Below are 23593 nucleotides of genomic sequence, written 5' to 3' on the forward strand. Positions count from 1 at the left end.
ATTTCATATACCAAATTTGGTGGAGTATTTAAGTAATAGTTAAATGAGAGTGTTCAGTTAAGTTGAAATGGTTTCTATTTGTCAGTTCTCTGTTTTTAACTGGTTTTATGAAAGTAACTACTTCTTGTTGCATTGTTTGACCATATCTGTAACACTACTAGTTTATTACTGAAATATTGAGTACAAGCATTTACTTTCAATGCTCATTTCAAGGACAATGACATATTTAAAGAGTGCAAGTTATTCCATGCAATGAAGTATTCAATGCAGATGAAGTTTGATTTCAATGATTTTTCACTATATTTAATTTTTATCTTTACATGAGAATCTCTGGTCTTTGATCATAACACACCTGTTAAATGTCGACCGTTTCAAAGTGTCTTTTTGCTGATTATTTTGCGCCTCTTATACCACATCATGGCAATAGAAGCATAATTTCTTACCATAATCCATTTAGTTGATAGACAACTAGTAATGCCCGTCAGAAGTTTTTGCATCTTCATTAATGCAGTTGTAGTCTGCTGCAGTGTCAAGAAAATAAGTTTGGGATCAAGATTTTTGAAAAGAAGATTGCTAATGATGAATAAAAAATTGGTAGTCATGATTCGCATTATATGTGAATGAAGGGAATTGTACCCCAATTTTGTAGCTCTGGCTGGCGTCTCATGGTTTTGTTGTGGCTGGCTAAGCTGGAGATGGACAGGTCCATGTGAGTCGTCTCCCATGCCCAGACTGTTTGTGAGGGGGAGGTTTCTATTTGGTCCATTCATTTCCCTTGTTCCATAGACCTGGGATTTGAAACTCTTCCATTTAGATTGGCTATGGGACGCCTTAAAACATATTGAGTTTGATTGTAGATTTTTTAGTTGCTCTTTTTAAAAATAACTGTAAGCTTGTTTTAGTTATTCAAATCAATTTCTTTGCAGTTTCATGTTTTGTTGGCAAATAAGTTTTACCTTCTTATACAAATCGACATTTTCTTGATGAATGAGGTCTCCCTGCACAAAGACATTTAAGTTTAGCTCCTTGAATGTTAAAGAGAGATCAAACTGGGATTAGCTACTCAAATGAAAAAGAGAACAAATCTCAGAATCAGTAGCCCTTGTTTGCATGGTTAACCTTTCTGTTTAGTTCTTGTATTTCATCGAGTAAAATTTGGTCCTACAAAAGTCAAGATTACAGTAAGTAGCATGCATCTGCCATCAAGCAACGTGTCTTCGAATTTTAGAAAATAAGCAATATGGATTTCTGACCTTTTTCATACGGACACCACGAAGGCTCATTTCCAACTGGTTCTCTAGGTTCTGTAAATCTTTGACACTCAAGCTCGAAAGCTCTTCGCCCATCATTTGCCTGTTATTTTGATAAAGAATTATAAGTTCCTTAACTTAGATTTTGGAAATACTAAAACCGACTAGTCAGATACACATGCAAAAGAATTTAGTTTTAATCTACTCATCTTATCAGTTAACTTTTCATTCCCTCCTCGTCCTCTTATGTTAGCTTTAAGTTACGTCTTTTGTTATCCTGTAGGAGCATGTACCTTGTCAATTCCTTGTTCTTCTATTTTGCAAGTTTTGTAGCTAGTGCTTGTGAAAACTTATTTTTTGATCTTTTACCCTGCCGGTATTCAATTACCATGTGTTCTTGTTATAAGTTGTACAGCACTGCCTTCAACTTGTAATGATGCCACCTTAGCTATGCTCTTGATTTCATGGAACACTCACTTGGTCTGAGGTATTTAATACTAAATCAGGTCATCTATTTATTTCAAATTTTGTTAATTTTTATTTTTCTATGTTCATGTTGCCCATTCACTTAATCTATTTTTGTTATTTATTGACATATCTTTATGTCTTAGTTCCATATGTAAGCAAACTTTGATGACTTCTTCTCATCTTATCTTTAATTGGTATAACTGCCAATCTTATATGTACATCCTTGTTCTCAATCCTATCTTTTTCTTCGAAAAGGATAGATTTTATTTTACTGAATATCATTTGTTTACATTCCCACATGTTGATATCATATATATATCTTTGTTTCATAGTGTATATTGTTATTCTAAAAATTCATACACAATTTTCAAAGTTAGCTTTACAGTCTAGGTGCATTTGTACAAAACACAATGCCTGCTAGTTTACAATGGCTTAGAACCTTTTCAAAAGTGCTAGTTGAAGATATAGTGCGTTCCTTAATGACTCTATAGGATTTTGATTGATTTTTTATGGAGTACAACTGCCTCCAACGTTCCATTTTTTCATTCCCTCTTTTACTTCAGTTCAGCTAATATGTGTTTGGGTCGGTAGCTTTGAACTTGGGCTTTATTGATCATACTTAAATTGTAGAAATCCCATTATCTTGTGTTTCATGGTACTTAATTTTCGTCTGAGCCCTATAATTTGCATGCCCCACTTTTGTCATGAATAGGTAAAAGTAATGCTCAAAACTTTCCATACAAGCCCAAAGAGGTCCTCAACATAAAATTATTAAATGTCAAGAGAACTGGAGTCTTTTTATGTGGAAGCAAATGAAAACATGTTTCATATCTTAAACTGTTGGACTTTTTCACTAAAACATATAATTTTATTTTATTTTTTTAATTTACATTAACATTAGATCAAATTAATTCTATAGCGTTGAGCTTTGTTCTTTACTTTAGCCTCCTAAAATCATGGTTAAAGTTTTGCATGCAAGGGTCTTTAATATTTTTTACCATATTGTTTGTTTCAGGTTAGGTAAGCTAAGTTATAAAAAAGATTAACTTGAGACCAAACAGATTGGCAAACCTGCTACTAACTGAATTTACCCAAAATATGTATCAAACTAGGCCAACCAAGCTGGTCTGACTGTGCTTGTGCATAACAATCTAACTGCAATTTCTCTAATACATCATATAATTCTATGTCTTTTCCACCTTTTGCTGTTCTGTATATTATGAATTTCTACAGACGAAGGATCTTCCTAGATTTTAAATTTTTTACACCGACTCTATCAGTGAAATTATTAGTCAAAACTTACATTTTTCCTAAATAACAGATTCACCTATTTCATTGTTTAGCCTGGTAAGCCTATCTGAACACCATTTCATATTAGAAACCGCCACACACCAGATCTCAAAACCTTAATGTTCATTTACACAATTGCATTGAGCCATTTCTGGGTATGATTGTTATTGATGTTTAACCCCTAATGAAGAGGAAGATAAAGTGTGTTTTATTGACCGAGTGAAGATTTAAAACTTCTTACGTGTTCCATCTATTGCAGTGTTTCCTAAGTTGAAGATGTTTTTTAAGTATTCTTTAGTGTCTTTTCTGTCATAAATTCATCTTCTTGAAACTTTGTATTATTCTCTATTTATTCAGTAGTTACATTCACTATTCCAATGTTTGGTTAAGTTGAAGATGACTACAAGTGTTCTTTAGTTTCTGGTCTGTCAAAAAGTCATTGTCTTGAAACTTTGTATTATTCTCTATATATTCAATCGTTACATTCTTTTACATACATACATATATATATATATATATATATATATATCATAATTCTAAGATGTAGATATCTGCAAATTTTTAACTTCTGAATTCAAGCCTTGCTATGGGGGGGGGGGGTGGGGGGGCTGGCTTGTGCTACCAAAATACATGCTCCACAACATGTTGCAGGGTGTGAATTTGCAAGTTAAAAACTTGCAGATAGCTGTACCATAGAATAATTATATATAAATTAGTAGGAAATTATATGCGTAAATATTTTACTTCATTAGTTGAGAGAATATGGTAATTGATGTCAATTTGGTTGATTAGCATTTCATTATGTAAATAGGAAATTTTGCAATTGTTTCCTAATTTAGGTTGTCTATTTCTGCTTAGCTGACCTCTCAAATCTTCCAACCTTAATTCTTCCTTCTTCTCATTCTTACATCCGTATATACATTCTTCCTTCTTGCTAATTCTCTTTTACCTCACATCTCTTCTACCCTTTCTTTTATTCACTTCCATTATGCTTTCTCACTTTATGAAGATGGCAAAATTGCCAGCAAACCCCCATACACTATCACCCAATCCATAACAAAAACTTGAATATATTATTAAAATTATGAATTTACTATGTATTCTAGACTTTAGAGAAAGAAAAATAAAAAAGAACTATTTAATACCCCTTATCAAAAGTTCAAAACCCATGAGCAATGACAGATAAGCATGTGTGGACTGAAATTTTCTAGTACAGTAGAGATAATCTAATTTTTAAGAGAGAAAGAGACATTAAAAAAGAGATGGGGTGGGAGGGGTTCATGCCAGTGGATTTGAGGAAGTGAACGGTCTGGGTGCTTTGGGATTTTGTTGATCTCTAAAGTGCACCATTTTTAATATATGTTTGAAATTTGAGGTGGAATGAGAGAGCAAAGGCCTTTTTTGCTCAACTCTAATCTTGATTGTTATTGTGATCCAACCTTTAAAAATTAAATCTGGACATTCTCTTTAATCTGGGTCCGCATAAGAGAATTTTTAATATATATACATATCCAAGTTCTTGGACAAGATGCATGTTTACATCTTTAATATTTCCTAGTTGACTAGAAACACTGGAGTGTCCGAATGTTCGGGTCTTGAGTTGGCTTAAAAGATATGGCCATGAAAACTTTTTTGGCTCTCTGGATGATTCCCTAAAGAATTTAGTATCAAATTATATTGTGACAGCAATATATGTAATAAAACACGTATTATATTTGGCTAGGACACCCTTCCTTTAGGTTCTGTAATTTATTATGAGTTAAAGATTCCTCTCATTAATTAGCATAAAATACTTGGCGGATCTGTTCCACATCAAACTAGGAAAGGACTATGGTTTTTAATTTATACTAATTTATAATTAATAATCTCTCTCTTTTTTTCTTTTTTTCTTTTTTATTTTTTGGGTTCCTTCTCAAATTAAGGGAAAATGGGTTTCTTTTGTTTCTAAACTGGAATAATCACATTACAGCTTTGTAATTGGAATTCTATGACCCGTTAGGCGGTAATTGGAAGCAAGCATCTCCAGGTTGTATTCTCTCTAAATCATAATTTTTGGTATAATAAATTCATGTTAGGCCAAAAAAAAAAAAAAAAAAAAAAAAAAAAAAAAACATACCGGTGGTTTTCTTGCAAGTTTTGCAGTTGTTGCCTTAATATTGCTGCCTCCCTTTGCCAGAACTATCAAGTAAAAACACCGTCTTTAGTGATAAATTATCACAAGTTCATTTAAATGGAAAATAATAGTTACCATAATGACCGGTAATACTTAAGTGACAACAATGCTTTGTCTAGGGTTGGTGCATTTCTTGTAAAAAGTGAAATGTTGGCATAAAATAGAATGCAAGATGTGCATGTGTCTAAATGCTATGCATACTTCCACAAATCAACATATTTGAATGCATAAATAAGTGTTTTTGTATGTAGTGCTATGTAGTTGTTGTTGTTGCTGTTTTTTTTTCTTTTTTTTTTTTTCTCTGATGAAATAAATTTTTTTTTTCCCCCCTGCAAGGTATTTATATTATTCTCTGGGAATAAATTCATACTAAATTAGGATGTTAGTCTTGAAATGTACTCCAGGTTTGGCTTGTAGAGTAGGAAATTGTTTTTAAGTATCCTAAGCTGGATGGAAACTAATAATTGGTTATTTGCATTTGGCTACATTATAAATGTTTCCTAGATCAATCAATGCGGAGGATTTTCTGGACATTAGAATTCTGATTTTTCGTTTGGGAGACTACAATATTCATAATTGTTTCACACACTCCTTTTTTCCCTGTACTTTAAAAAACCCTTCTCCCACCCATGCCCCTTCTTTTTCTTGCATAGAAGAGAAGTTCCTTTATCTATGATTACATGCACTGATGAATACTTGGAAAAATAATAATGGTTCTAAAATTAGATATTTTATGGCATTGAACATAATTTATGGTTGATGTTAGTTTCATGTTTGATTCCAAAAACATGTTTTGTTGATTAGGTCTACTAAGAATATGGAAAAAGCTTTTCACTAGGAGTCATGTTGTTCATGATTTTTTTAGGACCTTTATGGTGGCTAAAGCTTAATGGATAGCTTATACTGCAATGCAGTCTTTTCATGAGGCTTATATATGTATCTGTCAAATGTGTGGCTTTGGAGACATGCGGTGGTATGTATAGCAATGGCTGCTTGTGGCATCAGTTTGAATAGGTATGCAAAATGACACATTAGCAAATTTTGAAGGGGCATGATATCAACACATTACCCTTTTTTTTTTTTTGGTTTTTTTTTTTTTTTTTCCTTTCGTTATCTTGTATATTAGTTTCCTATTTACCTTGTTAATTTTTGTTGCATAAAATTTCTATTTTTGAACTAGCTTTTGAATTTTGAAAGTCATTATCTCAGACACAATGGTTGGCTTTTGTATGTTTTTTAGGTTAAGAAACACTCCATAATTGATGTACAGTAAATAACAGTTTACCCTCGAAAATATTACACTTTAAAACAAGGGTAAACTTTCCAAAGGGCATTTATGTCGACCTTTCTAATTTGAATACTGTTACCAGAGAGAAATATTGGATGTTTTTTATGACATGCTTTTATGAGTGTCAAACATCTTGTGGTTGCATCAAGTATACTTTTTACTTAGATTAAGAGAATCTTTTGAACTGTAGGATAAGAGTCATGTTTCAGGAAATAATACTAGTGTTGCTCTGTGATTTGTTGCCTAGGATATATCACTAAATGTGTTCGTTAATTCTGAACAGCTTGCTTGACTGAACTCTTCCCATTAGACTAACTTTGCTAAATTATTCTCTCCTATTACAGTATCATTTCTTGAACTTGTTGATATCAAGGGCGTTAGATGTCTGATGCGTTGGCTTCACTTGCATAATTGAGTCTGCATTCAAGCAGCATGAGCTTTTTGGGTGGCTTTATGTACATAATTGGGTCTACATTCAAGCAGCTTACAGTCTATGGTAACTTAACATTGTATACAGTTTTGGCTGACTGTTTCTTGTTGAATTCAAGTCTGTGATCTTTTTGACCTTGTTTTTATTGCTTTTCATGTGTTCAGTTTATTCACTACCTAGTAAATAAGATGAATTCCTAATGTTTGAATAGCTTTCTTCGGTCACAATTTTTTTGCATTTCCCTATGTGCTTTTTGATACATCTAGTGTTTAGGATAACAATTTAGTTAAGTGCACACTTCACTAAAGGAGGGTGTAGTTTGTAATCGGGAGAATGTAAGCATAAATTACCTAAGCAAACATACGAGCATCCTAAACTGGGTAAAAGCTTCATTGAGTTAGTCTACTAATCTTTTGTTATCATGTTTATGAAGTGTCTGGACATGTTATTTCTGGCTGCCAATAACTTTAGTGTTGTGACACGATCTGGATACAAATTGTCTTGCTAGAAAATGGATGGCCCAACCTTAATTTACTGCTTCAGTTCGAATTATGATCAGTCATTGCTTCCTGTGCCGTTGTTGCTGATCATGTCATGAGTCACACTATGGTTGTTCTGTTATTCTTAGGTCTGGCCATCTTTCCCATATTAAGAAAGAGTTCTGAAGGGGGTCTTGTCTTATATCTGCACATTTTCTATTTTTATGACCTGCAAAATGGAGCTGTGACTAACAATTCCTAGACTTGGATTTGTTTGGCTAATCAAATCCGGATTGGTTATAAGTAGCAAGAATTACAGAGGGGTTTGCTAATACTAGGAATGATGTTTTCTACTACTCCTTTGCTGCCTGAACGTGTTTCAAGTTTTGATTGTTGTGGAGATATGTTAAATCCTTAATGGTTAGATTATTATTATTATTATGTTGCTGCTGTTTCTTGCCCAAAAGTTTCACAGGATTGCTAAGTGGAACATACTTAAGTCAAACCACTACAACGTGGAAAAGATATTAATCTTTGTTTTTACTTTATTGAAGCGGAGGAACAATAACTTCTCCTTGAATAAGTAAGTTTATTCTTGCTACTAATTGAATAGTTATGCTTTTAGAAAGCAATAAGGCTTGAAACAATATCTTATTAATGGAAGTGGAACAATGATATAGGATAATGCAATGAAAAGAAACCTTATCCCTAATATTCCATAATAAACTCTTAACCAGGCTAAAAAAATGAAGAAGAAGAAGAAGATAAGATACTAGGGTCTGAATTATACCTTCACTTCAGAGGTCGGATTCCCTTGTTGATAGTGTTCCTCTTTTGCTTTGTTGTATCGTTCAATTACTGTTTTCATGCTGGAAAAAGAAAAAACAAAAATGAAATCGATTTCATTCAGAGATGTGGTTTTTCTGTTTGTGAACTCACCCAAATGGAATTTTATAATACATCTTCAAGAATCCTTTTCTTACTAATGTTATACGCTATAATGCTTCTTTTATGCCAAAATCATGGTTTAATTATTCGAAGTGATTGGTGTCAAAACTGTCAGCAAGCATTCACAAAAGGTTGCATCAGAAACATAGCGGCTAGCTCTTTATGTCGTTTACCTTTTATTTACTTTGTTGGGAGATAGTCTATTTTGAAGGTGATGTATTTCTTTCTTGCTTGCTTAGTATTCCGTTGAGTAAAGTGTTAGGCCTAATTCACCCTACAGATACGCGAGTGCATGAGAACTGCATATCTAACATAAGAAACCGGGCCCTTGATAAGTGCATCTATGGTACTCACTAACTTTCCTATCCCTCGTGATGTGGGGTGTGAAAAATGAAAGATAGGAATGCACTTTCTCTTGCTCTCATCCTTGTAAGCATTGAATGAATTTGAGATGTAATCCATTTTGATCCAAGGTAATAGAAAATCTAGTAAACTTTGCTTCTCATGAAGACAAATTCGGTAGTGTTCGGGTTCCTTATGTTAATCCTAAAACTAAAGCTGATGGGAAGTGGATTCATTTACATAAAGCCAACAGAAAATAACATTTGATTCTTTCCTTATGTGTAGGTCTATCTAATATCCAATTACAAAATGAACCTTGTACGTACAGTGCAATTACTAGAAAGTAGTGTAACCAAGATTCAAACACATAACCAAAACATATACTATGAGATCTGATTTTGTGTCAGCATCAATCCAAAAAGCTCTAGCTGGTAGGAAATAGACCCAACTACATATATCAACTCTGCATAGCACAACTATTTTGTCTTAAAGTATCACTGTGAAATAAAAATAACGAAATCAACTTAAGACTTGGATGTTATTTGCAATTTTGTTTTTCCCTTTATATTCTAAGCTTTAATTATGTGAATTTTTTCCTTTTGACCCTCATCTTAGTGTGAGTGGGAACTAACTCCCTTGGTACTATGGTCACACACAAAAACCATTTTGCAGAGGTTGCAGACAAAGAAAACAGTTAACGCTTATCCTCTAAAGAACAATGATGGTAAGAGTTTACTTCTTTCCTGCAACTATGTCATGTCTTAATACTTAAGTAATCTGATATAACATATTAATATGGTATTTGTTATGAATAAATTTGAGGACAAAAGCTTTTACCAGGTAGATCGTCATAGTGGAACTAAAATTAATCGAAAAGGCACATGTACCCTTTGTGGATTTTGGTAATTACATAAAATGTGGTATAATTGTGTTATATGTAGCCTTGTTACTGTCTAAATGTTGCAATTAAGAGGACAATTGTGAACGGTGGTTATAAGTCAAACAGAGTAATAATTAGCAGTTTGACCTTTTGGGTTTTGCTCGATTTGTCATTTTAATCTCTGATTTAGATGAGTTCTACTGTTGAAAAGGCAAATCAAGTGTTCGTTGAAAGAATGATGAGCGTACATGGAAATTCATATTTAACTAATACTAAACTGTAATTGGAAAAAAATAAATAAATAAATAAAAATTGCAAGCTATGGTTAGAAAACTCAAAACAAATAATGTTAGTTGACAGTTTGTGTCCTATGAGTTTTGCAAATTTTTTTAATTGTTTAGTACAGTTTGTCGTACTTGAAAGGATGACAGGAAACGTATGTGAAATACACATGGGCCAAGATCTTTAATAAAATGTACCTTACAGATGTCCTAGTGGTTTATTCACTGCCTCCCAGCAGGGATGCCAAAGTGGCCAAAGAAAAAGAAAAGAAAAAAGGAAAAAAAAAAAAAAGAAAAAGAAAAAGAAAAAGAAAAAGAAAAATAGAAGTTGAAAGCATTGAAAAGAAAATAGAAACATGTAGAATTTATCTAAATCACTCGTGTAATTCTAATAGGTTTCTTAAATCCTTCTACTGTAACTCAATGACAAAGTTTAAACTTAATTTTCTATTTCCTTTGCAATATCTCTAAATATAATTTTTACATTGTCACTCTTTTTAGCATAAAATTGTACCGGCTATGAATGGTACTATTTAGTGAAGTTCAAGGACTTGGTTTTCAAAATATTGAGTTCGTGAACTAAATTGTTAAATTGTGCAAAACTAAATTCTGAGTGCTAACTAGTTTATGACTATATTATTTTGTTTCCATTGCATTGTGCAAAACTCTAGCTATGAATGCTATTAGTTTGGCATTTGATTTTTCTGTTTCTCCCCGTGCAGTTGTTCTGCATGTGCAACTTTAATTTAGATGCCCTGATTTTTAGTTAAGACCTGCATTTTTTAGGAAGAAAAGATAAAACGGAGGATTGGTTGGATAAGAGGGATGGAAAGTAAGATGGAAGGAAAAGAAAATTATAGTACGAAGTGGAAAGTTTAGTTATTCTCTTCTTTTTTTGGCAATGGAGGTAAAACCTAGAAGGAAAGAAAGTCTTTTATTAAGGGTTATTATATTCCACCCTCTAAACTACAGCATATTTGACATTTTGCCCCCAAACAATTGTTCTGCAGGTATAGCTTTTAGTTAGTGCATGGATTTAGAAAAGTCCCCTTCAGGTGTGGACAATAACTTGCGGATTCACACCCCATCACCTGTGGTGAGGTATATATACCAAAATATTAGCCCCACTGTATGTGGATGTCCAAACCTAATGATTGTTCTAGATTTATATCCATTAAATTTTAGTTTAAACCTATGTTTTGTAGGAAGGAAATAAATAAATAAATAAATAACACGTAGAAGGATTGATAGGATAAGAGGGATGCAAAGTTAAAAATTAGAAGAAGAAAATTATGGTCTAACACGTTTGGTATAATAAGAGGAAAATGTAATTATTCTGTCCCTTGTTTGGTATTGGAGGTAAAAGTAGAAGAAAATAAAGTTTTTTGTTAGGGTAATTACATTTTGCCGTCTGAACTAGGGCATACATTATGCCTCAGACTACAACCACCATCGCATTGCTCCCAAACTATTATTTTATTGTTAATTAAGTCTAGTCATGCATTTCGAGAGATGGATTTGGTAAACCGATCATATTCAACTCAATTAACTTTGAAACTGTTTTCCTCTATTTCATGTATTTTTGGACAGTGTTTATGACTAATTTTGCTTAATTTATTGGCTAAAATTGTAGAATTAGACCAAATTGACAGAAAAGTATTAGTATGGTGGGAATACCAAAGGTTTTGTAGTTTGGGGATAAAAGTGCAAAATACAGTGCAAAATGTAATATAGTTCATGGGTAAAGTGCAATTACCCTATGACTATTTTGCTATTAAGCTATGGTTTAGGTTAGTTACACTTTAATACCCTATAAATATTTTTGTTATTAAGTTATATTTGCATTTTAGTATTTTATAGTCTTAGAAAAATGCGTTTTAGGCCTTTGGTCTTAAACCATTACAATTTTAGGCTTAAATTTAGGATTTGTTGTAGATTGGTCTAATTGAATTCTTGGCTATGGGGCCTAACCACCAATCAATATGACTTATATGTGACTGATTTGGTATATAAAATAATTATTTCTTATAAAATAGAAAAATTTATTCATAAAAATTAAAAAGAGAAATGTGAATGGTGAATCTTATCAATTTGTTTGGTTATTACGTTGAATTAAATATAATGTTTATAGATATTTATTCCTTTCCAAAAATATTAAATTTGGTAAAAGTTAATTAAAATTAAATTTTATAGTTATTTATGTATTTTTACTATAACATAATCAATCTAGATTTAAATATTTCAAGCATGGCTATTCTTAAGTAAAGAAATACCAATTCCAAGCTTTCTAAAAAGAATCAATGGGAGAATATGTATTCTTAATGAATAAATATTCTTAAAATAAAAAATATACTAACAAATAAAATTATTAGTTTGGTAGAATACTTATCTTATTTCTATATCTATTATGCATAATAAACTAAGTGTGGCATAAATTGTAAAATTTTTCAAAGTAGAAGGTAATGAAATGCATTTTAATGCAAATCAAATCATATGCAAGAGCCCCTTCACTGGCTAAGAATCTCAAGAATCCAAAATCCAATTTGACCCAAGTGCAATAAATTGTGAATCCAAAGCATAAATTGCAACATGTGAAACAAAGGGCCTACAGTGTATTTCCTAACACTAGAGGTACAGTAGTCTAATTAGCTCTTTAAATTATTTGTTTGTAATTTATTAGATTTCTCAAATCAACATTCTACTCGATTCCCAGAAATCATTTTATTTTTAGAAAGTGATTGCTCAATGATCATCTAATCAGTGCATTTTTCAGAATTATGAAATGGACGATTTTATGAACAAAATCATCATGAAGTAATTTTAACATTTTTGTGCCAAACACTCAAAAGTGCTATCTTTTTGAAAATGATTTTTGGTATCGTAAAATCACTTCAAACGGGCACTAAATATGATTAAAAGCTAACGTCTTTCTTTCCTTTACTCCATCCATGACCATAGGGATTGTCTTGTAGGGCTAATGAGGGCTATTCTTTCACTTTTCCCTATCATCCTCTTCTTCCCACCAGCTCCTCTTATTCCTACCAAATTTTTTGTGGATGAACTTTTCTTCATCCTTTCCCTCTTTTTATTTCTTTCTTTATGCTTTTCATTTTACTAAACAAAAAGCACAATACCTTTATGGTAAATGGTAAAGTTCGTGAGAATATATATTTTTTTAAAAAAATCGATAATTGTTTTTGTACTTTGATATTTATTTGAAGATAGGAAAGTATGAGTTTAGTATTAGATTTATGCCTATATAGGAAAGTATTTGGGAAGTTATTTTCATATATAAAGGTATTATTGTCATTTTAAAATTTCATGAGAAACTAGATTAGAAATTTTTTTTTTTCAAAAATTTGCTTTTATATATTATACAAAACTAATTTAATTACTTACAAGTTTGAATTTTCATAATTAATTCTCAGCAACTAACTGTTGGGAAAAAAAAAAAAAGTCCTAGGAATTGGTTTTTTTCTTCTTTTTTTTTTTTTTTTTAAATTTAACATTTTCCAAACGAGGCTTAAATTTCAAAGTGCAAGATCGTGCAATTCTTAAAATGCAAAATACTAATTAATCCTAGATGTGCAACATATTTTATGTTTCATTATTGGACCAATTTAATCAATTCGGTAAACATAGGATAAACTTTTCGGTTTCAAATATAGAAGTTGGTATGACTTTCTTTTTTCTTTTTCTTTCTGTTTCTTTTTTTTTTTTGACCTTTTTTCCCCTTAGAAGCTCTACTAGATACATAAAACTTTACTAAGGTTGGTTTTGTTGGTATGCGCTTTACATCTACGTATATAAGGTAGTAGATTTGAGATATTGAGAAGGGAATAATTGTTGTAATGGATTAAAATGAAGAAGAAGAAGATAGATGGTTGATGTTCGGCTGCAAAATAAACAAGAACTTTTTTCGGCTTAAAAAAATAGTTTTTTCTCATTCAGAAGAACATTAAATTTGAGTTTTTCTGGAAGCCAGAAGTAAGCTTTTATTTAAGGTAAGTTTGATTTTCCTTTAATGAATATATTTCTTTCCATCACTATTCTCATGTTCAGGTAACAAAACTACTCTAAAAAGTCAACCTTTTTATTTTCATCTAAACACTTGATAATTTTTGAATAAAACTATTTTTTTTTCTAATAGATCTACTCACAAAAGCTCTACTTGGAGAAGCCATGCCAAAATGGATTATGAATCCATAAATAAAAGAGGCAATACTCTATATAGTAAATTTTTTATCAAAATTTTGAAAATGAATTATGTGACAATTTTAAAAGGTAAAACCTCTAAATCATTAGATAACAAAATTTTATTGAAAAAAATTTGGATTTTTGGCCACTTTACATTTACTCAAATAAAGTTTGGATTGAAGATTGTGTTCTTGATTTCATATACCGGATTAATGAATCCTCTTCATGGTTTTCTAAGTGTAAAGTGAGTATTTTCTATTAGTATACTAGGCAAAAATAAAAATTTATGTGCGTAGAGGGTAGTAGGTCTAGTGAATTTTATTGCATGGTAAGAATCAATCTTTCCATCAATCTTTACATAGTTTCATGCCCCATCAATTTAACAAAATGGCTTTAAAGATTTTTCTTTTCGGTGTTGTTTGTGTGTTCAATTTTTGTTCTTTTTGTTGCTTAGTTCTTTTAAATTGTGTGTAGTTTGTTTACTTTAAAAGTTTGTTAATGATAATTAATGGTATTGAAATATCTCCATCAATTATAAATGTAAGGAGAAATAATATATATATATATATAAATTGAAAATGAAACATGTAGTTAATTGATATGTTTAACAAACTTTAACTAGCATTAACATTAATTAACAATTAAAGTAAATAAACTATTTTTTTTTTTTTCCCCTGCTGCCACAATTGTTAGTGACCTATGTGATGACCTATTAGTCTCTCCTATATATGTCAGCCAAGTTAACCTTTAGGGTTGAAGACAACCTATACTGCAGACTACATAAACCATATGACACCTTAGTGGTTTAGTTTAGGAGATCGCCTATCCCCTTGGGCAAAAGACTGTTGTGGCTTAGCAATGACAAATGCTATTTATCATTTTTTTTGAACGAGAATAGTGAGATCTAATATAAAATGATAATTTAAAATTGATTTTTAAAGTTTTATAATAAAAAATAATATAAATTTAATATCTTAATTAAAATTTATCATATAAATTGGTGATTGTTATCCATATGGACAAATAGTAAAAATTTTTAATAATGACTGACTCTTAGAGCGTATTAGGGCCAATGTTGGATTCATTCAGCATTGGAGTACTCCCTAACCTTAGGAATCTACATCAAATTTGGATGAAATGAAACCCTAAAACAAAAGGAAAAAAATAATAATAATAATAATTGAAAGGGGAAAAATAAATAAATGAGGAGTTTTTAGTTAGTTTAAAGGTTGTCTACAATATATGGAATTGCAGAACGACACTGTATTTTCAAATTCGATAATGGTGACATTTTTTATTTTGATTTATTTGCAGACCAAACCTTAGTAAAAAGGTCAAAATCGAGTTCCCTGATAAACTTAGGGCAAAATTGATGGGGGCAAGAGTATAATTATTTTTAAACAATTTAAAGAAAAAGATAAAAAGTGATTAACTGTTGAAACTTATTTTAAAATTTGCACCTAGAATGAAACTCAATAATTTAAGTTAAATTAAGTTAAACAATTCAAAAATGCGTTGCTAAAAAAATTAGAAGTGATTATAAAGAAATTTTAATACTATCATCTTAGTTGAAGAAGATAATAATACTAAAATTTCTTTATAATCACTTCTAATCTTTTTAACAACGCATTTTTGGATTGTCTAACTTAAATTATTGAGTTTCAATCTAGGTGCAAATTTTAAAAATAAGTTTCAACAGCTATTCAATTTTTGTCTTTTTCTTTAAATTGTTTAAAGATAATAATACTTTTGTATCTTGCTGTAAGTTTCATTATTAGGCCCGTTAGTATCTTTGTTAAGGTGTTTGCTCACTTGAGAAAATTAGAGTTTCATTTTGAAATGAGGTGAAAAACTGAAGGCCTATCCTTATATCATCATCATTATCATTATTATTATTATTATTATTATTTCTATTTATTTATTTATTTATTTTTGTTTTAAATTAGTTTTCTTAAATCATCACTTACACATGATTTTGGTGTTGCCAAAAATTAATCTTAGCAACCATCAACCATTTAGCAAATTGAATAAGTTGTTTATATGTCATGTTAGATTTACTAAAATCTCCTAACTTTATCAAACGATGTGGTAAAAGTTCATGCCAACGTTATACGTACCAAATTCATGTATCAAATTATTATTTGCCAAATAATATGACTGTCTAGTAGTCCTTAACCAATTAATGAGGCTCACACACAAGGATATGTGGTATTTGAAAAAATTAGTGCTCCTAGGAGCACCAGCAATGGGCCATAAAAGTGAGCCTTCTCTGTATCCAGAACTCAACAAATTTGACTATTTTAATACTATAAATGGAAAAGGGGTTTCGATTATGAAGAATGCATAGTTTATTAGTTTAATAATATACCTAAACATTTTACACGCGTAAGAAAGAGGCAAATGAGAATGATAAACTTTGTTTTTACTCCTACATCCTAAACCAAATCTCTAACTTAATGTAATGATTTAATAGTATGGTACTAGTAACCTCATTTGAAGAAATTTAGGGAATAAGTTTTTGGGATATTCTACAATCTAAGAGCAGAACTCCTGCTTCAAATAACCAAGTTACTTTTGGGCTCTAATCCACGTACTTAAAAATTTTTAAGGCGGTGGTCATTAACAATGTGATATTTTACGATTCATGAGGCTTCATTAAACCCGTATACTTGTAGACCCACATTTACGCTAATGCTTGGTCAATCTAGAGTCCACTAGTCTTTAATGATCCATTAGTGGTTTCCGATCCACATACTTAATCTCACCTATTCATGGCTTTAATACCGATTATAAAGGATCTATCAAGTTTCTCTCAAAAGTATTAGCTAACTTGTTTTTAGGATTTTTAACCCATATAGATATAGATTTCTAAAATGAAATATGTGAGCGATAGGGCTCTACAACTTCATCCCGTGTCTCTTCAACTTTTAACTCACACACCCCATTTCCTCCCTATTTTTATTAATTTTTATAGGCACCCAAACTTCTAATGCTGTGCTTTGCATTGAAACTTAAAAAATTGAAGATTGTCAATCATCCCCACCTATTCCTATTACCTTCCTTTTAATATTTTGTCCTTCTACCACTCATCTCCCTCTCAGATATCCCTGAGCCATCTTCTCTTTCTCTTTTCTCAATCTCCATGTTGCCTTTGTGGAATCTATTGTCACTCTAAAGCTTTCAGTCTCTTATGTTTTCCCTTTGCACTTGTTTGTCTATTCTCTTTTTTGTCTCAATTTCTCATATATGCACTTTCATCAGTTTGTACGCCATTTACCATTGTCAAGCTGCATTTCAAGATCTACAAATTGAGAAACTGATCCAACTTGATCGACTTTTAATGAATTGGTTTCATTCGATTTCGAAACTAGTATATGATTGCATATGTTGAAACCCGATCAATCGAATTTGGTCATTTAGGGAGAGGGTATACCCTAATTTGAACCAATCCAACCTATGTACACTGCTATCTATAAGGGTTAGACTTAAAAGTATATTAATGGTCTCTAGGGGTCTAATAAACTCGTACAATTCTTTATAAGCAAAATTGACCCTATATGTGCTTCACTGACCACCATTGACTTGACATAATGTTGTTGTCACTGATATCAATAGAGAAAACAACAACGATGAGGGTTTTTTTACGAAATATTTCATCTAGACTCTTTGAGGTTTGCATGAGTTTCAATTTAGTTCCTCAAGTTTTCAAAATTACAACTGACACCTTTATGGGGGGTGTAGATGGAAGTTATTTTGAATAACAGAGAAAGAAGATGAGGATTGTTTGAAACCTGACGGGCAGTAAATGACATTTTTGAAACTACATGAATCAAATTATATTTGAATCAAACCCCAAGGGAGGTAAATGAAATTAACCTGGCTTTTTATTTTTCTGGTTGAGTGTGGTTATCGTTTCTAGTTATGTTGGTAGTTAAAGTAGCTTGGATTTGTTGATCAGTTCTTTTATAAACTTAGAAGGTGGTAGTGGTGGTACAAACAATAGTTAGAAGTGCCAGAGGTGGTGGACCATATTGAACAAATGTAGGAAAATTTCAATAGGTCCACCACCTCTAGTACTTCTAACTATTGTTTGTACCACCACTATCACCAACTAAGTTTATAAAGAACCGATCTAAAAATCCATGCTGCTTGAACTACCAACATAACTAGAAAAAACAAACACACTGAACCAGAAAAATAAAAAACTGGGTTAATTTCATTTATTCAAAAGCTTAAGTCTGACAAGCATTTGTTTGTGATTGTTACAACTTAAATATATGTGTATATTTTTATATGTAATCTTTTATTCATCTTTCTTTTTTGTTTTGTTTTGTTTTATTTTTATTTTTTAGGGGATTGGAGGAGGAGGAGGAGGAGGGGGGGAGGGGAGGAGGCAAGGTAGGGGGTGCGGCGGGGCAAAAGGAGAACAGGGGTGTAAAGAGGTTGTTATTTATGAGTGAATTTAAGATTTTAGGCTTAGAACTTGGATTACATCTTCCAACATCATTGGCCAACCAAGCAATGAAAGGAAGAAAGAGCATATGAAGAGGCAAAGAACTCAACATTGATCAAGATTGATTTCTCACACAGATTAGTTATTTGTCATTGTGTTTTTTATTTTTATTTTTTAAATTTGGAGTGGGAAAATTATAGAAGAGAGAAGGTGTATTGAATTTGGGGTTTATCATGAAAAATTTAAATGAGAAATTATCATTGTGATTCGGTGTATTAACAATTCATATCTTGTATATATATTAATTTGCATGAAAAGATTAAATGTGCACAAGACGAAGAAGCCACAAATCATAAGCTAAAATAGGAGGAAGAATGATAACACCTATGAATTCTAAAAGATGCAAGGTAAGAAGAGACAACATCAGCGAACAATTTCATATCATTCGGGAAGGAGATAAGGAGATGGTGAAGTGTCATGTAGGTGTTGATACTTTTCCAACTAACATAAATCCTCTTGGACAAGCCATTGTGCTTAGACAAAACAATCTGTGTAAACTGAGCCCAAAGCGAACAATATCATATTAGTATAATTGGGCCCTGGAACTAAAGTCGTGACAATTTATATTCAAAAACCTGAACTAGACTTGAAGTATGCCATTAAAAACGTTGTATCCTAAGCGGAGTGGATTGTAAGACTTAATGGATAAGATCAATGAATAATCACACATTGTTCAAAAAGGAGATAAAGAGATGATGAAGTATCATATAAGTGAAGGCACTTCTCCTACAAATCTGAGATCTTTTGGGCAAGCTAGTGGAGATTGGGCTAGAACAAATTTGTGCAAGTTAGGCCCAAAGCAAACAATATCATAATAGTGGAGTTGGGTCATGTTCCTAGAGTCATGAAAAGAAAGTGTTGTATAATGAGTGAAGTTTCACCAATACCATCAAGCTTTGAAGAATAAAATTTGAAGTTCGAAGATGGTAAAATCTATGTTGATTCATGAATAACCTTATAACTTTTACGAATGATTTTGAACTATGAAACCTTCTTAAGAAAATAAGGATCTTAGAAAAATGAAGAATGGATACCAACATAACCTAGTTTAGGAAGTTCAATGTCTAATTGACAATGCGGTTTATCGTACATGGTTGATTGTGTTGTGATTTGACTGTTGCAAAAGCTAAAGCCCTATAAATATCCATATATTAGTTCAAACATGCTGTAACGGAGTTATATTTCTTTAATTTCATTTAGATAATGCTAATGAAGATGCTTTGTGGGTAAACATTATCCTAAAAATGGTTCAAGAATAAAAGGAAGTTTGAAAAATACATTTACATATAGTTTTTCTAATTTAGCTAAGTTATTTTCAGTTTATTGAATGCATCATGTACATTTATTTGCCTTTCTTTTATGCTCTAGAGTCCCACACAAGTAGCTTGTAAAGCTTTTAAATCTCAGAAAGCAGTTTAATTAGTGATTAAATTAACTAAAAATTACTTACAAGGTTGGAGCAAATGTTTGTGGTTAACACAACTTTAAACCATTTAAAAGATAATTTTTAAATTTCACAGTATAATTAAAAACTTTTATGTATGTGAAGATTTTGAATTACTAGAAACTTATCTATTGTAAGGTCTAATTGATCAAGATGATCTTTCTAACATATGGACATATTATGAATATGGTCTTGTTAAGTCATACCACTCTAAATTTTGGTATTTTTATATTGTAGGTGGAATCTTATTGGTTTAATTTCATTTGAAGCATTTGAAAGATTGGCAATTCAACACGGTACCAAAATAGAAGATTCATGAGGTCCTATGTTCACTATTTTACAACTTCTACCCAAAACACATGTTAGGATCTATATATAAGGGTGAGCATTAAAAAAATATAACATAAGGATGTCCCATCTCCCAATATATAACGTAAAACATTTAGAAAGAGTGGTAATTCAACTATTCATAAGAAAAGTTTGTCTCTTTAAACTTGCATACTTAAATTGAAAGTGTCATTTCTATATGATATATGCTAGTTTTAAGCTTAAAATTAATTAACTTGTGAAGCAAGCATAAAAACTAAATCATGAGGGAAAAAGATCTCCAGTTTTGGCACTTAATATGATTAGGGACCTAAACTTACTAATAAAGGAAAAAGTTAAGAGTCCAAGTAACAAAAGAATCTTTCTTGATATGAATATTAAGTTTGGTTTAAAAAATATTATGAATATGCCTCAACTTCAAAATGATAAACTTTTTCATGCACCATCAAATATTAAAAACTAAATTGAGACAAGGGCAAAATATGTGGTGATTTTTATTATTTTTCTATATATTTCAACTTTGATTACAAAACTCAAGCTTAATTACAACACTCTACTTCACAATTTGGGTTTAATTAATGAGGTATGTATGACTTCTGATTGTGGAGCAATTAAATTCTCGATTCTTTGTACTAGTATAAAGTGCAAGAATACGTAAATAACGATTTGATTTCACGACTTGTAAACTAACTTTGGTGTATTTTAGATTTAAGTGGCTCATGATCGGCTTAAGCTTGGCTCAATATTAGTTCCCTCGAATTCGACTTATAAAGAAAATGTGCCAATCTTGAATAAAAAACAAAGCAAAATAGCTAATCTTAAACAATAAATCAAGTTCATGATTAGCTTGAATTTGTTATTTATATATATATTTATAAAAATTGTATTATAAATTTAAGTGCTTTGAATATTTAAAATGCGTAAAACAATATTTTTAATATTTTAATTTTATAACTTTTTTAAAAAATGTTTTAGTAAAATTAATAGAATAAAATGAATTTATTATTGATAATGTTAAAATTATTATTTAAAGAAAATAAATGTTCAAGTTCTTAAATTTTTATATTGTAACAAGCCGAGCAGAGTTATGATGAGCTGAGCCAAACTTGAGTAAATTATTTTAAAATTTTGTCAGATTCAGGTAAACTTGAGCATTTCAAAAATAATACTTGGTTCAACTTGACTCATTCAAACCCTCAAGTGTATTATAAGAATTGCAAAATATCTACAAGAAGAATATGTAAAGGATTTTCTTGGATTTGCATAATTTTTACATGAGAAATTCTCTAATTGTTCTAAAATATTCAATAAATAACATGTTAGCCCTTTTGCTAAGGATCAAACACCTAAGAATGAAGTAAAACAAAAAGATGTGGTTCGTCAAACAGCTAACATAAGGTGGAACTTGACCCTCTAATCATGTAATCAAAAGCAAGACACACTAGATTATTATAGTTTTCATTTTTTTAATTTCTTAAAAAGCATCTTATTAATTTAAAGTTTTTTTTTTTCCTTCATGTTATTTTAAGGAAGCATTTAGAAATTAAGAGTTGACAATCACGAGAATGCTTCCCTATTTCTTCATATGGTGAGGTTAATGTAGATCAAAGGTACCTTCGCTGTGCAGTTTAAAGGTACAAAACCTAGTGACAAATAATTTTATCACTGAAAATAATCTACTGTAAAATACTAAACACTATTTAAGTGATAAGTTGGCAATGAGGCCAAAAAAGTGTTTCCATACAGCACTTTTTTCAAAGGCAAGAGCAACATATTTGTGATATCCGTGTTGGTAATAGCAATTTAAGTGACCACTAAGTGTATATATATACATATACATTGATTATACTACTCTTAGTCTTGAAGGTACTAACTAGTAATTAAGCTCTCAAGCATCTCCAAGAAAATATATATAAACAAAGTGCACTCAATATTATACTATTCAAAATGCAAAATGTAACAATAAAGATTTAAAGGTTTGAGGTCCCCCTAAATATCAATTCAAAAATCACCTTAATCTGATCATATGGTAAATGCTATGGATCACTCAAACCAACTTCCCATCACCGATGTAGTATATGTTCTTCATTCAAGTAACCTAAGATGATTTTCTTTTGAATGAGTGAAATGGTAATATATAAGTTCTACTTACATATATGTAGCTAAGAATGCATATAATATCTTAGCCAAAAAATTAAGCAAGAGCTATACAATGTGTTCCATAAAGTGCCCTTGACCTCGGTATGGTAATTCCTATGAGAACTTTTTGATATACCTGGAAAATAATGCACATAATCCAACCAAACAAAATCTCCAAGGCATTTGAATTTGTTCAAAACTAAAAAAAATAACTAAGAACTAATTACTTATAACCATATTATTCTTCAACGTGAAATTTTATATATCTTAGCAATTAAAACAAGTAATTAAGGAATTGCACATTTACCAAGATAGCAAAACGAAATATAGTAGAATACATGGATCTTAATGATACTAGCATCGAAATAGAGGCAGATCAAAAAGAGAGAGAGAGCAAAGAAAAAAAGAAAGCTTATAATAATAGAGACCTGGTGCTTGAAAAATCGTAAAGTTTGCCAGTGCTGGAGAAGATTATAACTCCAACCTCAGCATCACAAAGTATAGCCAGCTCCTTTGCTTTCTTCAACAATCCGTTCCTTCTCTTCGAAAACGTCACTTGCCTGCTCGTCGAATTGTCGATCCTCCTTATTACAATCTTACCCCTTCCCATATCCTCTCTGATCTCCATAAAAATAGAGAGAGATGAAACAAAAAAGAAAGACAGACAAATTAAGTAACCAAGAGACAAATTAAGTAACCATGAGCTAAATTAAAAAGAGTTTCTGATTTCGTCAGTGCCTTTTTTTTTTTTTTTTTTTTTTGGGCCGAGTTTAAGATCGGATATAACAAGGGAAACAAAAAAAAACGATATATAGATAACAAGAACAAGAGAAAAAATAGAAATATTTTCCCTAGAAAGAGACGGAATCCGAATGAGAAATTTTGTCTCCGAAAAGAAAGTGAAAGAAAGACTTACTTGTCTGAAGCTTTTTTCTAACTAATATGGAGACAAACCGAGAGGACTTGCAAAAACTTGGTTTTGGCCGTACTGATGATTCATTCCCATCAGCAGAAGCTATATAAGGAAAGTGTATTCGGGGAAAGTAAAACCACTTGTTTTTGTAGGCGTAGAAAACCACTAGTTGTTTTGAAATCTTTGGGGTACGTGGACCAATCATGTGCTTAGACAATTTGAATATTTGGT

The 23593-nt window shown here is 31.1% G+C and overlaps 1 protein-coding gene and 1 long non-coding RNA gene across 17 annotated transcripts in view; one reads left to right on the forward strand and one right to left on the reverse strand.

Moving 5' to 3' along the window:
- The window catches only part of LOC107421346 (uncharacterized), a 28329-nt gene extending 9575 nt beyond the window's left edge, over positions 1-18754 (forward strand). For 2 of the 15 annotated variants that reach the window (XR_009639133.1, XR_009639132.1), the window contains 4 exons: positions 1658-1737; positions 6047-6195; positions 6814-7961; positions 9341-9713. This is a non-coding gene — a long non-coding RNA (uncharacterized LOC107421346). Of the gene's footprint in view, positions 1-1657; positions 1738-5985; positions 6196-6813; positions 7962-9340; positions 9714-10551; positions 10737-10839; positions 11944-15340; positions 15956-18378 lie in introns of those variants that run through there. The other 13 variants (XR_009639134.1, XR_009639136.1, XR_009639135.1 and 10 more) reach the window with 10 other exon arrangements.
- On the reverse strand, positions 1-23468 carry LOC132803887 (MADS-box transcription factor 23-like). 2 transcript variants are annotated; one of them, XM_060817694.1, is made up of 9 exons: positions 23366-23468; positions 22878-23066; positions 8169-8247; positions 5125-5186; positions 1254-1353; positions 1120-1161; positions 957-998; positions 637-788; positions 1-518 (listed from the first exon to the last, which is right to left on the reverse strand). In XM_060817694.1, the coding sequence occupies exons 2-9, from the start codon at positions 23057-23059 to the stop codon at positions 503-505; spliced, it is 675 nt and encodes a 224-aa protein (XP_060673677.1). In that variant the 5' UTR covers positions 23060-23066; positions 23366-23468; the 3' UTR covers positions 1-502. The 2 variants fall into 2 exon arrangements, with proteins under 2 accessions (XP_060673677.1, XP_060673676.1); XM_060817693.1 differs by having other exon boundaries at positions 1-521.
- Between the last annotated feature and the right edge of the window lie 125 nt (positions 23469-23593).

The sequence above is a fragment of the Ziziphus jujuba genome, chromosome 5, assembly GCF_031755915.1.
Source record: "Ziziphus jujuba cultivar Dongzao chromosome 5, ASM3175591v1".
NCBI classification, from domain to species: Eukaryota; Viridiplantae; Streptophyta; class Magnoliopsida; order Rosales; family Rhamnaceae; genus Ziziphus; species Ziziphus jujuba.